Raw genomic sequence first — 17,037 nt, forward strand, 5'->3', positions numbered from 1 at the left:
AAACTCCCGGCCGCTGACGGGGTAACAGCTCCCTCCTGGTGCTCCTAATTTACTTTTCTCTCCAACCTCTTGAAATATTACCGTTTGACCGGATATTATTTTTACTGCGACTACCAAAGCAGCTTTGGAAGCTATTACGGGCTCAATTCAAAGTTTACTGAGGGTAATTTCTAAAGCAAGTACATGCCCAGCACAGCATTGTGGGCCAAAGGGCCTAGATTGTGCTGTAGGGTTTCTATGTTTCTATGAGGGGAGATTTGATAGAGGTATATAAAATTATGATGGGTATAGATAGAGTGAATGCAAGCAGGCTTTTTCCACTGAGGCAAGGGGAGAAAAAAACCAGAGGACATGGGTTAAGGGTGAGGGGGGAAAAGTTTAAAGGGAACATTGGGGGGGGGCTTCTTCACACAGAGAGTGGTGGGAGTATGGAATGAGCTGCCAGACGAGGTGGTAAATGCGGGTTCTTTTTTAACATTTAAGAATAAATTGGACAGATACATGGATGGGAGGTGTATGGAGGGATATGGTCCGTGTGCAGGTCGGTGGGACTAGGCAGAAAATGGTTCGGCACAGCCAAGAAGGGCCAGAGGGCCTGTTTCTGTGCTGTAGTTTCTATGGTTCTATGGTTCTATGTTTCAGATCAGAAGATAAGGGTGGGGTTGGGATCTCATTGAAACCTATCGAATACTGAAAGGCCTGAAGGGAGTGGACGGGGAGAGGGTGTTTCTTGTAGCGGGAGAGTCTAGGACCAGGGGGCACAGCCTCGGAATACAGTGACGTCCATTTAGAACAGAGATGAGGAGGATTTTCCTCAGAGAAAGGGTGGCGAGCCTATGGATTTCTTACCCACAGACGGCTGTGGAAGCCAAGTGACTGGGTGTAAAGCGGAGAAAGATAGGTTCTTGATCGAAAAGGGGGTGTCGAAGATTACGGGGAGAAGGCAGGAGAACGGGGGTTTGAGAGGGATAATAAATCAGCCATGATGGAATGGCGGGGCGGACTCTATGGGCCGAAGGGCCTAATTCTGTTCCCGCAGTGTAATTGCATGGTCTACATGGGGACTTCGACCCGTGTTAGATTGGAAGGGGCTTTAGGAGGCCAGGTGGGTTGCGGGAAGTGACGGAGTCAGATTGCGTGGGGGGTGGGGGGAGTTGGTTTGGGGTCAAGCTGTTGAAGTGGTGGATGTTGGGAATCTGGGCAGTGTTACTGTCAGGTCAGTTCAGAGCTGGTTGTGGTCATAGGTCAGGTTTGGCCAGTCTCGGACCAGGTCAGCAAAGGGGGAACTCGTCAGGTCATGGTGGGCGGGGTGGGAGAGGTTTGCAGAGGCAGCCTCCGACCCGCTGGCCTGTTTTGACAGAGAACCAAGCCTGGACAGTCGTTTACCACCTGCAGCAACAGGAGACCAAGGTGACGGGCTCGACCCTGGAGATGCCGTACGTGGGGACAATCCAGTATTACAACAACACCGAGGAAGAGATTTCCGCGATCACGATGGCGGCCGAGTACTGCGAGCAGAGGATCTTCTTCTCGTGTTACAGGTCCCGGCTGCTGAACAGCCCGTGTAAGTGGGGCGGTGGGGGTCGTGTCCCAGGTCCCGGCTACCGAACAGCCCGTGTAAGTGGGGCGGTGGGGGTCGTGTCCCAGGTCCCGGCTACCGAACAGCCCGTGTAAGTGGGGCGGTGGGGTCGTGTCCCAGGTCCCGGCTACCGAACAGCCCGTGTAAGTGGGGCGGTGTGGGTCGTGTCCCAGGTCCCGGCTACCGAACAGCCCGTGTAAGTGGGTCGGTGGGGGTCGTGTCCCAGGTCCCGGCTACCGAACAGACCGTGTAAGTTTAGCGGTGGGGATGCACGGGGCAACGCCACGTTCCTCGGGACTTATTTCACCCAATGCCGTGATAAGAGCGCTTTAGGTCAACCGTAGCGGAGTTAGGATTAGTGGAGTACACCGGGAGTGGGTTGGGAACCGGAAAAGCCGTGGCGGGTTTTGCATCAATTCAGATTTCTGATTCCTATTGACTGAAACGTACAGTGAAACGTGCACGAGTGCCTCACCTGCCCCTACACCTCCTCCCCTCAGGGACCCAGACAGTCCTTCCAGGTGAGGCGACACTTCACCTGTGAGTCTGTTGGGATCGTATACTGCGCCCAGTGCTCCCGGTGTGGCCTCTAATCCCAGGGCATTCGCACGCCTCCAGCTCAAACGAACTTCATTTTAGTGTGCCCAAGGAGACCAGCGTGGGCCACTCTGTCAGCCAGACTGTTCTCGTCTACGAACAGAAAACGGCCATTGACACTCAGAATTGGCTCCTCAGTTGATCATTTGCTAAATTGCACAGTTGCTGTTTGAATTCCGTATTTGCAATGTTAATCAGTTGTTTAAATTTAATTGAGCCCACAAGCTGACACCTGAAGATGGTAAAGCAGTTGCCCCCCTTAGCCGTTCCGCATCCGCCCGTTATTCCCACCTCGTCCGTCTCCGGCGGCCCCTCGCTGTGCAAAGAGCAAGCTATGTTCTTCAAGGATCTTTCTAGAACAGGTCTCACTTCAGAGTCCCCCACTTGCCTGGTCGGAGTACGCTGGCTGTCTGGGCTTTGACTGCAGCCCACCGTAGTGACCCTCGCCTGGACTTGGCCCTTGACCCTGGACTTGGCCTTTGACCCTGCAGCTTCCGCGCAGACGCAGGCGGTGCCATTCGATATTTAGAGTATTGGGGGTTGAGAGGTCGGGAGCAGAGCGGGCAAGGGTTCGGGTGAGGCAGGATTGGCGGGACAGGGCCAGCCGATGTACAACCCTCTCTCTCCTGCCGTAACGTCTGTGTCACGCCGCGGGGCAGCCCCCTCCCGGCTCCTGACAACTTCTGCCTTTGACCCCCTGCCTTGACAGCCGGACTGCCCTTCAGCTGGTGGCTGGGCCGCGGCTCCGAGAAGCATTTCTACTGGGGGGGCGCCAGCCCGGGCACCCAGCGCTGCTCCTGCGGCATGAGGAGAGACTGCACTGACCCGAAGTACTACTGCAATTGCGATGCAGACTACAAGCAATGGTGAGCCCACTCGCAGGCGTCCCGACGGGGGGGAGGGGGGGCGGGGGTGGTGGGGAGAGACAGCGGTCGGGGTTTGCACCCACACTCACGCCACACGCTGAATGTTCACGGAACCGAGCGCGAGAGATTTTTAATTTAATTTAAATTTTATGTCAGAGGTACATCGCAGTAGCAGGTCCATCCGGCCAATTACACCCCTGCGACCAACTAACCTGCCAACCCGTACGTCTCTGCACTGGGAGACTGGACACCTCCCCTTAGAGACAGAAGCGGGAACCGAACCCGGGTTACTGGCTGCGGGGTGTTTCCCCGCTCTTCCAACGTCACCCCGGGAAACTGCAGCGGTGTGGTTCACGTGACAGCCGGGCCCCAACTCCTGCTCCCCCGGGGGGTGGGGGGGGTCGGGGGCGGGGGGCGGAATCCGTAGGTAGAACGGCAAGGAACCACATGGGTCTTTTAAGAGGCTCCTGGATGGGTACCTGGAGCTTAGAAAAATAGAGGGCTATGGGTAACCCTCGGTAATTTCTAAAGTTCGGCACAGCATTGTGGGCCGAAGGGCCTGTATTGTCCTGCAGGCGTTCTATGTTTCCACGCAGTCCAAGGAGCCACTGCAGTTGGGCCTCGCCACCCTACCGAGCTGTCCGGTCAGCCCGGGACCGTGGGATCGCTCCCAGGGCTCTGCCTCCCCACCACCCCGCCCCGATCCTGACAATGCCTCCCGAAGCCCCAGCCTTTAGGGAAGAACTTACTCCCTCCCCTCACCGGCTCCCCTTCTTCCCCGGACCCCCGGCGTCTGTGTCCACTGCGTCCGGTGTCTGTAACCCAAGGTTTTCTGTTGATTTTGATCAGAGACCCCACCCCCGGGAGGGGGCGGTGGTGATGCGTGAATTCAGTCCATGGGCTCGGCACTCAAATTCCAAAAAGGTCACACGAGCACAATTAGGCCATTCGGCCCATCGAGTCTGGTCCGCCATTTCATCATGGCTATTACCCCTCTCAACCCCGTTCTCCTGCCTTCCCCCGCGCAACTTCTGACGCCCCGACTAATCAACCTCCGCTTTAAATGTGCCCAATGACTCTGCCCCCCACGGCCGCCTGTGGCGATGAATTCCGCGGCTTCCAGCCGTTCAAACCGGAGTTGAGAAATTCAACCCCGGTAACGGGACCCGTGGACTGTAAGTCCGCCGAATTCCCCGTGGTTCTGCCTCCCCCTTAACCAGTCTGACCCATGGGCACCCCGAGCCCCTGAGGGCGGGTTCTCTCCTGCGCCGTGGGTGGATTTAGCTCCCGCGTTATCGCTGGCTTTCCCAGCAGCCCGGGTGAACTCCGCGGGCCCGCTGCCGGCCCTGTGGCCCTGGGCAATGCAGCAGGACGCCCAGAACTGCGGGCCGTCTCCGTAGACGGTGGGTACGCGCAGAGGGCAAGGTGACATGGCACCAGTAAGCCAGGAGCGATCTCGCTGTTATCCAGCGTGGCCTCCTCTTGCCAAAGCCTGGCGTTAAATTACTGAGCTGGTCTGTACTGAAATGCTTCAGCACCCGAAGCCTCGCGTCGCCCGCGGCTCTTCATGCCTCTCTCTCTGTCTCTGCGCGTCTCCATTTTCTGCCTCTTTCATTCGCTCCCACAGGCAGTCGGACCAAGGCTGGCTGAAACACAAGCAAGATCTGCCAGTTACCAAGGTGGTCGTGGCTGACACAAATAGAACAGGTTCTGAGGCCAGGTTCAGAGTGGGGCCTCTGCGTTGCTATGGTGATGGTGAGTATTATGGTCCAGCGAGCACCAGTGGGGGGGGGGGGGGCGCAACCTAGACTCGGGTCAAAGGTCCGGAAAGATTTTGTACAACATGCGTCAGAGGTCCTCATCTCAATCTGTCCCACAAGTATAAGCACGCAATTCGGTGAAGCCCCCGAGACGAGGACGGAGGGAACTAGATCCTGGACTAGATTCCAGGGTTGAGATTGGCTGAAAAGGCAGGAGGCGAAGAGTGGGCATAAAGGGAGCATTTCCTGGTTGGCTGTCGGTGACTAGTGGTGTTCCGCAGGGGTCGGTGTTGGGACCATTTCTTTATATGTCGGCGGTTTGGAATGAATTGAATTGAATTCAATTGACTTTATTGCTTACATCCTGTATATTCAGAGAAGTGAAAGATCTTTATGTTACGTCTCCGTTTAAATGTGCAATTTATAATAATTACTATGTACAAGAGGGCAATCAATATAACACAGAAATACAATTGTATCAGCATGAGTTAATCAGTCTGATGGCCTGGTGGAAGAAGCTGTCCCGGAGCCTGTTGGTCCTGGCTTTTATGCTGCGGTACCGTTTCCCGGCTGGTAGCAGCTGGAATAGATTGAGAATGGGGTGACTCGGGTCCCTGTGCTGAATAGTAGGAAGTTCACATCCACAGATGCGCTGGGCTGTCCGCACCACTCTCTGCAGAGTCCTGTGATTAAGAGCGGTACAAGTTCCCATACCAGGCAGTGATGCAGCCAGTCAGGATGCTCTCCATTGTGCCCCTGCAGAAAGTGCTTGGGATATGGAGGGCCACACCAAACTTCCTCAACCGTCTGATGTGTGCTTTTATCACCTCACAGCCGGTGGGTAGAGACCACGCGAGATCCTCGGTGATGTTTATGCTGAGGAATTTAAAGCTGTTCACCCTCTCAACCCCAGATCCATTGATGTCTCCATTCCTCCTGTAATCCACAACCAGCTCCTTTGTTTCTGTGACATTGAGGGAGAGGTTGTTTTCTTGACACCACTGTGTCAGGGCGATGACTTCCTCTCTGTAGACTGGCTCATTATTATTTGAGATTAGACCAATCAGTCATAGTCATAGTCATACTTTATTGATCCCGGGGGAAATTGGTTTTCATTACAGTTGCACCGTAAATAATAAATAGTAATAGAACCATAAATAGTTAAATAGTAAAAAGTAAATTAGGCCAGTAAATTATGAAATAAGTCCAGCACCAGCCTATTGGCTCAAGGTGTCTGACCCTCCAAGGGAGGAGTTGTAAAGTTTGATGGCCACAGGCAGGAATGACTTCCTATGATGCTCAGTGCTGCATCTCGGTGGAATGAGTCTCTGGCTGAATGTACTCCTGTGCCCACCCAGTACATTATGTAGTGGATGGGAGACATTGTCCAAGATGGCATGCAACTTGGACAGCATCCTCTTTTCAGACACCACCGTCAGAGAGTCCAGTTCCATCCCCACAACATCACTGGCCTTACAAATGAGTTTGTTGATTCTGTTGGTATCTGCTACCCTCAGCCTGCTGCCCCAGCACACAACAGCAAACATGATCGCACTGGCCACCACAGACTCGTAGAACATCCTCAGCATCATCCGGCAGATGTTAAAGGACCTCAGTCTCCTCAGGAAATAGAGACGGCTCTGACAGCCTCAGTGTTCTTTGACCAGTCTAGTTTATTGTCAATTCATATCCCCAGGTATTTGTAATCCTCCACCATGTCCACACTGACCCCCTGGATGGAAACAGGGGGCACCGGTACCTTAGCTCTCCTCAGGTCTACCACCAGCTCCTTAGTCTTTTTCACATTAAGCTGCAGATAATTCTGCTCACACCATGTGACAAATTTTCCTACTGTAGCCCTGTACTCAGCCTCATCTCCCTTGCTGATGCATCCAACTATGGCAGAGTCATCCGAAAACTTCTGAAGATGACAAGACTCTGTGCAGTAGTTGAAGTCCGAGGTGTAAGTGGTGAAGAGAAAGGGAGGCAAGACATCAGCAAATTTAATTAGCAGTTTTGAGCTGTGGGTGGAGACACAGTCACTGGATATACAGGGAGTAAAGGAGGGGGCTTAGGACACAGCCCTGAGGGACACAGTCCTGTGTTGAGGGTCAGAGGGGCAGAGGTGAGGGAGCCCACTCTTACCAGCTGCCGGCGATCTGACAGGAAGTCCAGGATCCAGCTGCACAAGGCAGGGTGAGGGCCGAGTTCTCTGAGCCTGGAAGATGTAATTAATTATTTTCTGACTGGGGAGCAAACTCAGAAATCCGCCGTGCAAAGGGATTTTGGAGTGCAGGGATTCCCCTGAGGGTTAATTTGCAGATTGAGTCAATAGTGAGGAAAGCAAATGTAATGATAGCGTTTATCTTGAGAGGACTGGACTCTAAAAGCAAGGATGTAATACCAAGGTTTCATAAGGCATTGGTCAGACTGCATTTGGAGTATTGTGAGTAGTTTTGGACCCTTTTATCATAGAAACATAGAAAACCTACAGCACAATACAGGCCCTCTGGCCCACACAGCTGTGCCGAACATGTCCTTACCTGAGAACTACCCAGGCTTCCCATAGCCTTCTATTTTCCTAAGTTCCATGTTTCCATCCGGGAGTCTCTTAAAGGGCCCTATCGTATTCGCCTCCACCACCACTGCTGACAGCCCATTCCACACACTCACCACTCTCTGCGTAAAAATAACTTACCCCTGTCATCTCCTCTGTATCTAATTCCAAGCACCTTAAACCTGTGCCCTCTCGTGCTCGCCATTCCAGCCCTGGGAAAAAGCCTCACGATCAATGCCTCTCATCATCTTGTACACCTCTATCAGGTCACCTCTCATCCTCCGTCGCTCCAAGGAGAAAAGGCCGAGTTCACTCAACCTATTCTCATAAGGCATGCTCCCCAATCCAGGCAACATCCTTGTAAATCTCCTCTGCACCCTTTCTATGGTTTCCACATCCTTCCTGTACTGAGGCGACCAGAACTGAGCACAGTACTCCAAGTGGGGTCTGACCAGGGTCCGATATGGCTTAGAAAGGTTATGCCGACATTGGTTAATGTATGAGGAACGTTTGATGACTCTGGGCCTGGACTCACTGGAATTTAGAAGGATGAGGAGAGATCTCATTGAAACCCATCGAATATTGAAAGGCCTAGATAGAGTGGATGTGGAGAGGATGTTTCCTATAGTGGGGGAGTCTAGGACCAGAGGACACAGATAGAGTGGATGTGGAGAGGATGTTTCCTATAGTGGGGGAGTCTAGGACCAGAGGACACAGATAGAGTGGATGTGGAGAGGATGTTTCCTATAGTGGGGGAGTCTAGGACCAGAGGGCACAGATAGAGTGGATGTGGAGAGGATGTTTCCCATAGTGGGGGAGTCTAGGACCAGAGGGCACAGATAGAGTGGATGTGGAGAGGATGTTTCCCATAGTGGGGGAGTCTAGGATCAGAGGACACAGATAGAGTGGATGTGGAGAGGATGTTCCCTATAGTAGGTGAGTCTAGGACCAGAGGACACAGGTAGAGTGGATGTGGAGAGAATGTTTCCTGTAGTGAGGGAGCTTACAGCCAGAGGGCACAGCCTCAGAATAGAGGGTCATCTCTTTAGAACAGATTTGAGGAGGAATTTGTTAAATAAGAAAGTGGTGATCTGTGGAATTTAATTGCCGCAGGCGACTGTGGAGGACAAGTCGTTTGGATATATCTGATGTAGAGGCTGATAGGTTCTTGATTAGTCAGGGTGTCAAAGGTTACCGGTAGAAGGCAGGAGAAGGTTGAGAGGGATAGTAAATCAGCCATGACGGAGAAGACATGAAGGGCCGAATGGCCTAATTCTGCCCTCATCTCTCATGGGCTTCTGGAAGGGTGGTCATTGGACTCCCGATAGCTGAACCCCACCGGTCGAACATCGGAGGTTATTGCGTTTTGCAGCGCGCTGCTGCCACCCAAATTTCGTGACACCCAGTGAATCTGGTTCCACGAGGTTTCGGGTGGATTTGGGCATTTTCAGCCTCAGAGAGAACAGCGCCAGATTCCGGGAAGGGGTAGAAGACGTAACTGATCCCAAGGCGAGTTAGATCCCGTGGCCGCATCTGGGAAGAGGTAGATTGTGTGAGCGCGCCCTAGGGGAGGATGACAGGATCCCGGGGCGGGAAGGAGAGACCGTGACCTCGGTGGGTTTTCCCGACTCAACCCGCACTTTCCCCGCAGGAGGGTCTTGGAACGGGGCCACGTTCATCGAGGGAAATTACATGGTGTTCCCGGCCTTCAACCCTGGACCCAGCGCTGACATCTCCCTTTACTTCAAAACCACCTCCAGCTACGGAGTCTTCCTGGCGAATTCCGGATACCGGGACTTCATCCGGCTGGAACTGAAATGTGAGCCCTGTGTGGTCAGGGAATCGGGGAACCGGCTGAGGTGGGAAGGGGGAGGGTGGGCGGGAAGCAGGGCACAATGAGTCGCGGGGGGGGGGCGTTGGTCAGGGGAGGTGGGTGGGAGAAGGGGATTGGGGACGTGGGGTGCGGAGAGAGGTGAAGTGTCAGGGAATGGACCAGAGAAGGTCGAAGTCAAAGGGGAGACGAGGGGAGGAGACGGGGTGTGCGGGGGCTGAAATCGGGCTGGGCTGGAAGACGGCAGGAGGTTTGGGAAGGGCGTCGGTGAGAGGCGGGACGGGGGAGGGAAGCGGAACGGTGAGGCGGGTTGGGAGCTGATGCCTGACCTCCATTCCCTCCTGCACACCCCAACCCGTTGGTTTTCAGCCGAGAAGGTAATCGCGTTCACCTTCAACGTGGGTGACGGGCCCCAGGAGCTGCAGGTCGAGGCCATGGTCCCGCTGAACGACGACGCCTGGCACTACGTGGAGGCGGAGATCAACGTGAAGTTTGCCCGCCTGCGGCTCGACGAGCTGCCGTGGCGGGTGTTGGAGGCCCCGCCGCAGAGTTACGTTTCCCTCAGGCTCGACCGGCCGCTTTACGTGGGTGAGTTTTCAGACTCGCTGCGGCCACACCCCGGCACCCGGCGGCTGACCGGGGCTTGATCCTGGGAAGCGAGTCCCCGGGAGACGTTCGCGTGGGACGCGGGTTCCCCGGAGACGGTCGCGTGAGACGCCGGTGCCCCGGAGACGGTCGCGTGGGACGCGGGTGCCCCGGAGACGGTCGCGTGAGACGCGGGTCCCCGGGAGACGGTCACGTGGGACGCGGGTGCCCCGGAGACGTTCGCGTGGGACGCGGGTCCCCGGGAGACGTTCGCGTGGGACGCGGGTCCCCGGGAGACGGTCGCGTGGGACGCGGGTGCCCCGGAGACGTTCGCGTGGGAAGCGAGTCCCCGGGAGACGTTCGCGTGGGACGCGGGTGCCCCGGAGACGGTCGCGTGAGACGCGGGTCCCCGGGAGACGGTCGCGTGGGACGCGGGTTCCCCGGAGACGGTCGCGTGAGACGCGGGTCCCCGGGAGACGTTCGCGTGGGACGCGAGTGCCCCGGAGACGGTCGCGTGGGACGCGGGTGCCCCGGAGACGGTCGCGTGGGACGCGGGTTCCCCGGAGACGGTCGCGTAAGACGCAGGTGCCCCGGAGACGGTCGCGTGGGACGCGGGTGCCCCGGAGACGGTCGCGTGAGACGCGGGTTCCCCGAGACGGTCGCGTGGGACGCGGGTGCCCCGGAGACGTTCGCGTGGGACGCGGGTCCCCGGGAGACGTTCGCGTGGGACGCGGGTGCCCCGGAGACGTTCGCGTGGGACGCAGGTTCCCCGAGACGGTCGCGTGGGACGCGGGTGCCCCGGAGACGTTCGCGTGGGACGCGGGTTCCCCGAGACGGTCGCGTGGGACGCGGGTGCCCCCGAGACGGTCGCGTGGGACGCTGGTGCCCCGGAGGCGGTCGCGTGAGACGCGGGTTCCCCGGAGGCGGTCGCGTGAGACGCGGGTTCCCCAAAGATGGTCGCGTGGAACGCGGGTCCCCGGAGACGGTAACCAGGAGAGAAAATGTGAAAATCTGAGTTGCAAAGGGACATTTGCAGAACAACCTAAAGGTTAACTAGCAGGTCGAGTCAGTGGCGAGGAAGGCATATGCAATGGTAGCAACGGTAGGCTTATTCAGAAAGTCAGAAGGCATGGGATCCAGGGAAGTTTGGCCAGGTGGATTCAGAATTGCCTTGCCTGCAGAAGGCAGAGGGTTGTGGTGGAGGGAGTACATTCAGATTGGAGGATTGTGACTAGTGGTGTCCCACAAGGATCTATTCTGGGACCTCTACTTTTCGTGATTTTTATTAACTACCTGGATGAGGGGGTAGAAAGGTGGGTTGGCAAGTTTGCAGATGACACAAAGGTTGGTGGTGATGTGGATAGTGTAGAGGACTGTCAAAGATTGCAGAGAGACATTGATAGGATGCAGAAGTGGCCTGAGAAGTGACAGATGGAGTTCAACCCGGAGAAGTGTGAGGTGGTACACTTTGGAAGGACAAACTCCAAGGCAGAGTACAAAGTAAATGGCAGGATACTTGGTAGTGTGGAGGAGCAGAGGGATCTGGGGGTACATGTCCACAGATCCCTGAAAGTTGCCTCACAGGTGGACAGGGTAGTTAAGTAAGCTTATGGGGTGTTAGCTTTCATAAATCGAGGGATAGAGTTTAAGATGCAGCTATATAAATCTCTGGTTAGGCCACACTTGGAGTATTGTGTCCATTTCTGGTCGCCTCACTGCAGGAAGGTTGTGGAAGCATTGGAAAGGGTACAGAGGAGATTTACCAGGATGCTGCCTGGTTTAGAGAGTATGCATTATGATCAGAGATTAAGGGAGCTAGGGCTTTACTCTTTGGAGCGAAGGAGGATGAGAGGAGAGATGATAGAGGTGTACAAGATAATAAGAGGAATAGATAGAGTGGATAGCCAGCGCCTCTTCCCCAGGGCACCACTGCTCAATACAAGAGGACATGGCTTTAAGGTAAGGGGTGGGAAGTTCAAGGTGGATATTAGAGGAAGGTTTTTTACTCAGAGAGTGGTTGGTGCGTGGAATGCACTGCCTGAGTCAGTGGTGGAGGCAGATACACTAGTGAAGTTTAAGAGACTACTAGACAGGTATATGGAGGAATTTAAAGTGGGGGGGTTATATGGGAGGTATGGTTTAAGGGTCAGCACAACATTATGGGCTGAAGGAGCTGTACTGTGCTGTACTGTTCTATGATCTATTATTTTCAAAAGGTCTGGAACACAAGAGCAGGGATGTGATGCTGAGGCTTTATAAGGCACTGGAGAGGTCTCACCCTGAGTATTGTGAGCAGTTTTGGGCTCCTTATCTAAGAGAAGATATTCTGGCATGGGGGAGGGTCCAGAGGAGGTTCAAAAGGAGGTCCACCACCTCCCCTCAACCTATTCTCCACATCCCCTCCCGTTTGGGTAACCAGACAGGTCCCCCTCCCGCTCGGGACACCGGACTGTCTGTCCCTGTCTCTGTGACATTGAGAGGAGATAGGATTGCTGCCAGCCGTGTTGCTGTCTGTCCCCGTCTCCGTTCCAGTCCCCGACCCCGTCTCAGTCCCCGTCCCCGACCCCGTCCCAGTCCCAGTCCCCGTCCCCGTCCCCGACTCCGTCCCATTCCCCGAACCCGACCCCGTCCCCGTCCCCGACTCCGTCCCATTCCCCGAACCCGTCCCCGTCCCCGTCCCCGACTCCGTCCCAGTCCCCGACCCCGTCCCCGACCCCGACCCCGTCCCCCTCCCCGTCTCTGAGAAGAGACAGGATTGCTGCCAGCCGTGGTGCCATTGTTAACGCTCAGCTTGTGAGTCTGTTCCACCTCCAGGGGCGGCCGAGTACCGGCGGAGCGCGTTTTTCGGTTGCCTGCGGGGGCTGCGGATGAACGGCGAGATCCTGGACCTGGAGGCCAAAGCCCACCAGACGGAAGGCGCCAACCCGGGCTGCGTGGGGCGGTGCAGCGACCCCGGGATGCTGTGCCAGAACGGGGGGCGTTGCGTCGAGCGGTACAGCACGTACACGTGTGACTGCAACGCCAGCGCCTTCGATGGGCCTTACTGCAATAAAGGTAGCCGCCCGAGAGCGGGTGTGGGAGGGGGGTGGAGGCCTGTGAGCCTGGGGGAGAGGGTGTGGGGGTTCTTCATGACGAGAAATGGGAAGGGTTCCAGGGCCGGAGGGGCAGTTCAGGACAAGAAAGGGCTGCGGGCGGTCTCCGGGACTGGTGGGTGTTGGGGAAGGGGCGGTGGGGGTTGACCTTCGGGAATATTTTCTTTTCCTGTGGATCCGGGAGAGTGGTGGGTGGTTGTAACGCTCTGCCCAGGGCGGCGGAAGAGGGAGATAATCCGGCCCGTTTATGGAACATAAATGCGAAGGAAGTGGAAGGATATGAGCATGGCGTCGGCACAGGGGATTTGTTTGGTGGACCATTTGGGTCAGCACAACATTGTGGGCCGAAGGGCCTGTTCCTGCGCTGTACTGGTCTACGTTCTACGTCCTAAACCCACCGAGCACCCAGGGGCGGCGGGGAAAAGGCAGGCAGTGCGACCTGCTCCTGGACTGGGAGAGTCATTCAGCGCAGAAAGAGGCCCTTCGGCCCAGATACTCCATTCTGACCGCAATCCTCATCCTGCCTAGTCCCACTCGCCCCTCATTTGATACCCAAGGTCGAGGTCACTGTCATCTGCAAGCAAACGGAACGGAGTTCCTCCGGTCCACGGTGCGCCCACGCAACCTGTTTAACACACGCCAGCATGTAAACCAAAATATTCCCATCAGCAGATCAATAAAATATAATTCAAAATGCATGTTGTAAATAAGCAGTAAACAGATCGCTGTCTTGGTGACGGCGCTGGCAGGGTTCCTGAGGGAAGAAGCTGTTACCCCGTCTGACAGTCCTAGTCCTGATGCTCCTGTACCTCCTCTCTGACTGCCGCGGGTCAGAGAGATTGTGGGATGGGTGGGGGGCGGGGAACGAGACCCCGGTGGTGACAGGGTATTCATCAGTCTCCCAGCCTGAGGGAAGGAGCTGTTACCCAGCCTGACAGTCCTAGTCCTGATGCTCCTGTACCTCCTTCCTGATAGTGGTGGTTCAGAGAGATTGTGGGATGTGTGGTAGTGACGAGACCCCGGTGGTGACTGGGTATTCATTGTCTCCCAGCCTGAGGGAATGAGCTGTTACCCAGTCTGACAGTCCCAGTCCTGATGCCCCTGTATCTCCTTCCTGACGGTCGTGGGTCAGAGAGATTGTGGGGTGGGTGGTAGTGACGAGACCCCGGTGGTGACAGGGAATTCATTAGTCTCCCAGCCTGAGGGAAGGAGCTGTTACCCCGTCTGACAGTCCTAGTCCTGATGGCCCTGTATCTGATAGTCAGAGAGATTGTGGGGTGGGTGGTGGTGATGAGACCCCGGTGGTGACAGGGAATTCATTAATCTCCCAGCCTGAGGGAAGGAGCTGTTACCCAGTCTGACAGTCCTAGTCCTGATGCCCCTGTATCTCCTTCCTGACGCCCCTGTATCTCCTTCCTGACGGTCGTGGGTCAGAGAGATTGTGGGGTGGGTGGTGGTGACGAGACCCCGGTGGTGACAGGGAATTCATTAGTCTCCCAGCCTGAGGGAAGGAGCTGTTACCCAGTCTGACAGTCCTAGTCCTGATGCTCCTGTACCTCCTCTCTGACTGCCGCGGGTCAGAGAGATTGTGGGATGGGTGGGGGGCGGGGAACGAGACCCCGGTGGTGACAGGGTATTCATCAGTCTCCCAGCCTGAGGGAAGGAGCTGTTACCCAGTCTGACAGTCCCAGTCCTGATGCCCCTGTATCTCCTTCCTGACGGTCGTGGGTCAGAGAGATTGTGGGGTGGGTGGTGGTGACGAGACCCCAGTGGTGACAGGGAATTCATTAATCTCCCAGCCTGAGGGAAGGAGCTGTTACCCCGTCTGACAGTCCTAGTCCTGATGGCCCTGTATCTGATAGTCAGAGAGATTGTGGGATGGGTGGTAGTGACGAGACCCCGGTGGTGACAGGGAATTCATTAATCTCCCAGCCTGAGGGAAAGAGCTGTTACCCAGTCTGACAGTCCTAGTCCTGATGCCCCTGTATCTCCTTCCTGACGGTCGTGGGTCAGAGAGATTGTGGGGTGGGTGGTGGTGATGAGACCCCGGTGGTGACAGGGTATTCATTATTCTCCCAGCCTGAGGGAAGGAGCTGTTACCCAGTCTGACAGTCCTAGTCCTGATGCCCCTGTATCTCCTTCCTGACGGTCGTGGGTCAGAGAGATTGTGGGGTGGGTGGTGGTGACGAGACCCCAGTGGTGACAGGGTATTCATTAATCTCCCAGCCTGAGGGAAGGAGCTGTTACCCAGTCTGACAGTCCTAGTCCTGATGCCCCTGTACCTCCTCCCAGACGGTGCTGGGTCACAGAGATTGTGAGATGGGCGGGAGGGATCCTGAACAGAGAGGGGGACCCCGGTGATCCTCTCGGCTGTACTTACTGAGACTATCGCTGGTGAAAATCAGCACCCCTCCCTCGTCCGTATCCCACATCCCTTCATTCCTCCACCCTCTGTTGGCCATTTCTGCCCGAAGAATTCCGCAGTCCCTGCTTCTGGTGTGCGGACACTGCTCACCGTCTGTGTGGAAGAGCTCCAGAGACTCAGACCACTCTGCACAACGAGATTTCCGCTGTCTGCGGCCCTAAAGAAACCAGCATCCATTCTCAGGGACCCCCATCACCCCACCACCCAGGGGCATCCTCTCTTCTCACCGATGCCATAAGGAAGCTGGTACAGGACTCACACCACCAGGTTCAGGAACAGTTATTACCCCTCAACCATCAGGAAGGAGGTACAGGAGCCTCAGGACCCACACCAGCAGGTTCAGGAACAGTTATTACCCCTCAACCATCAGAAAGGAGGTACAGGAGCCTCAGGTCCCACACCACCAGGTTCAGGAACAGTTATTACCGCTCAACCATCAGGAAGGAGGTACAGGAGCCTCAGGTCCCACACCACCAGGTTCAGGAACAGTTATTACCCCTCAACCATCAGGAGGGAAGTACAGGAGCCTCAGGTCCCAGACCACCAGGTTCAGGAACAGTTATTACCCCTCAAACGTCAGGAAGGAGGTACAGGAGCCTCAGGAACCACACCACCAGGTTCAGGAACAGTTATTACCCCCTCAACCATCAGGAAGGAGGTACAGGAGCCTCAGGACCCACACCACCAGGTTCAGGAACAGTTATTACCCCCTCAACCATCAGGAAGGAGGTACGGGAGCCTCAGGACCCACACCACCACGTTCAGGAACAGTTATTACCCGCTCAACTATCAGGAAGGAGGTACAGAAGCCTCAGGACCCACACCACCAGGTTCAGGAACAGTTATTACCCCTCAACCATCAGGAAGGAGGTACAGGAGCCTCAGGTCCCACACCACCGGGTTCAGGAACAGTTATTACCCCTCAAACGTCAGGAAGGAGGAGATAGCTTCACTCACCCCATCACTGAACTGTTCCCACAATCTACGGACTCACTTTCAGGGATTCTTCATCTGGTGCTGTGGATATTTACTGCTTTTTCAGTGTATTTGCTCTGTTTGCTCCCATTCATATCTGTGTTTACGCGTCACTGCTGTACCTAACGCAAACTCGACCTCGCACCACTCGTTCCATCTACAACGTTTTAAAAAAAATGTTGCCCCTCGAGTTCCTGTTAGATCTTTCTTTTCTCTTGTTCCTGATGTCCCCAAACCTGGGACCAAGGACTGAGTGAATTCACCCTCTCTACGCCCCCACCCCTCATGATCGAGCTGGTCGCAGGTCGCAGGGAAAAAGCTTAATCTGGAACTTCGTGTCACTGTTTAAAGTTAAAACAGTGATAAGGGTGGTGAATTTTTGGGACTCTCTTCGTCAAATGGCAATGGAGCCATCAGACCATAAGACATAGGAGCAGAATTAGGCCATTCAGCCCGTCGAGTCTGCTCCGCCATTTCATCATGGCTGATCCCGGATCTCACTCAACCCCATACACCTGCTTTCTCACCATATCCTGTGAGGAAACGATCTACGTTCACCTTAAGTATACCCAAGGACTTGGCATCCACTGCAGTCTGTAGCACAGCATTCCACAGATTGACTTATAGGCACCCGTTAGTCTCGTAAGATCAAGCGTTTGCGCCTTGGAAGGTCTCCAGGGCAGGAAGACCGGCAGTTGCACTGACGTTGTCCAAGGGAAGGGCATTAGGACCCATACAGCTTGGCACCGGTGTCGTCGCAGAGCAATGTG

General features: G+C 55.5%; 1 protein-coding gene across 1 annotated transcript in view; it reads left to right on the forward strand.

The window, feature by feature from the left end:
* cntnap1 (contactin associated protein 1) overlaps positions 1-17,037 on the forward strand; it is a 135,651-nt gene that overhangs the window by 90,483 nt on the left and 28,131 nt on the right. The window contains exons 9-14 of the mRNA XM_063037194.1: positions 1,361-1,564; positions 2,886-3,042; positions 4,670-4,797; positions 9,011-9,178; positions 9,560-9,778; positions 12,590-12,829. Of these exons, the coding sequence (XP_062893264.1) occupies positions 1,361-1,564; positions 2,886-3,042; positions 4,670-4,797; positions 9,011-9,178; positions 9,560-9,778; positions 12,590-12,829 (1,116 nt within the window). The remainder of the gene's footprint in view (positions 1-1,360; positions 1,565-2,885; positions 3,043-4,669; positions 4,798-9,010; positions 9,179-9,559; positions 9,779-12,589; positions 12,830-17,037) is intronic.

Source organism: Mobula hypostoma, chromosome X1 (genome assembly GCF_963921235.1).
Source record: "Mobula hypostoma chromosome X1, sMobHyp1.1, whole genome shotgun sequence".
Lineage (NCBI taxonomy): Eukaryota > Metazoa > Chordata > Chondrichthyes > Myliobatiformes > Myliobatidae > Mobula > Mobula hypostoma.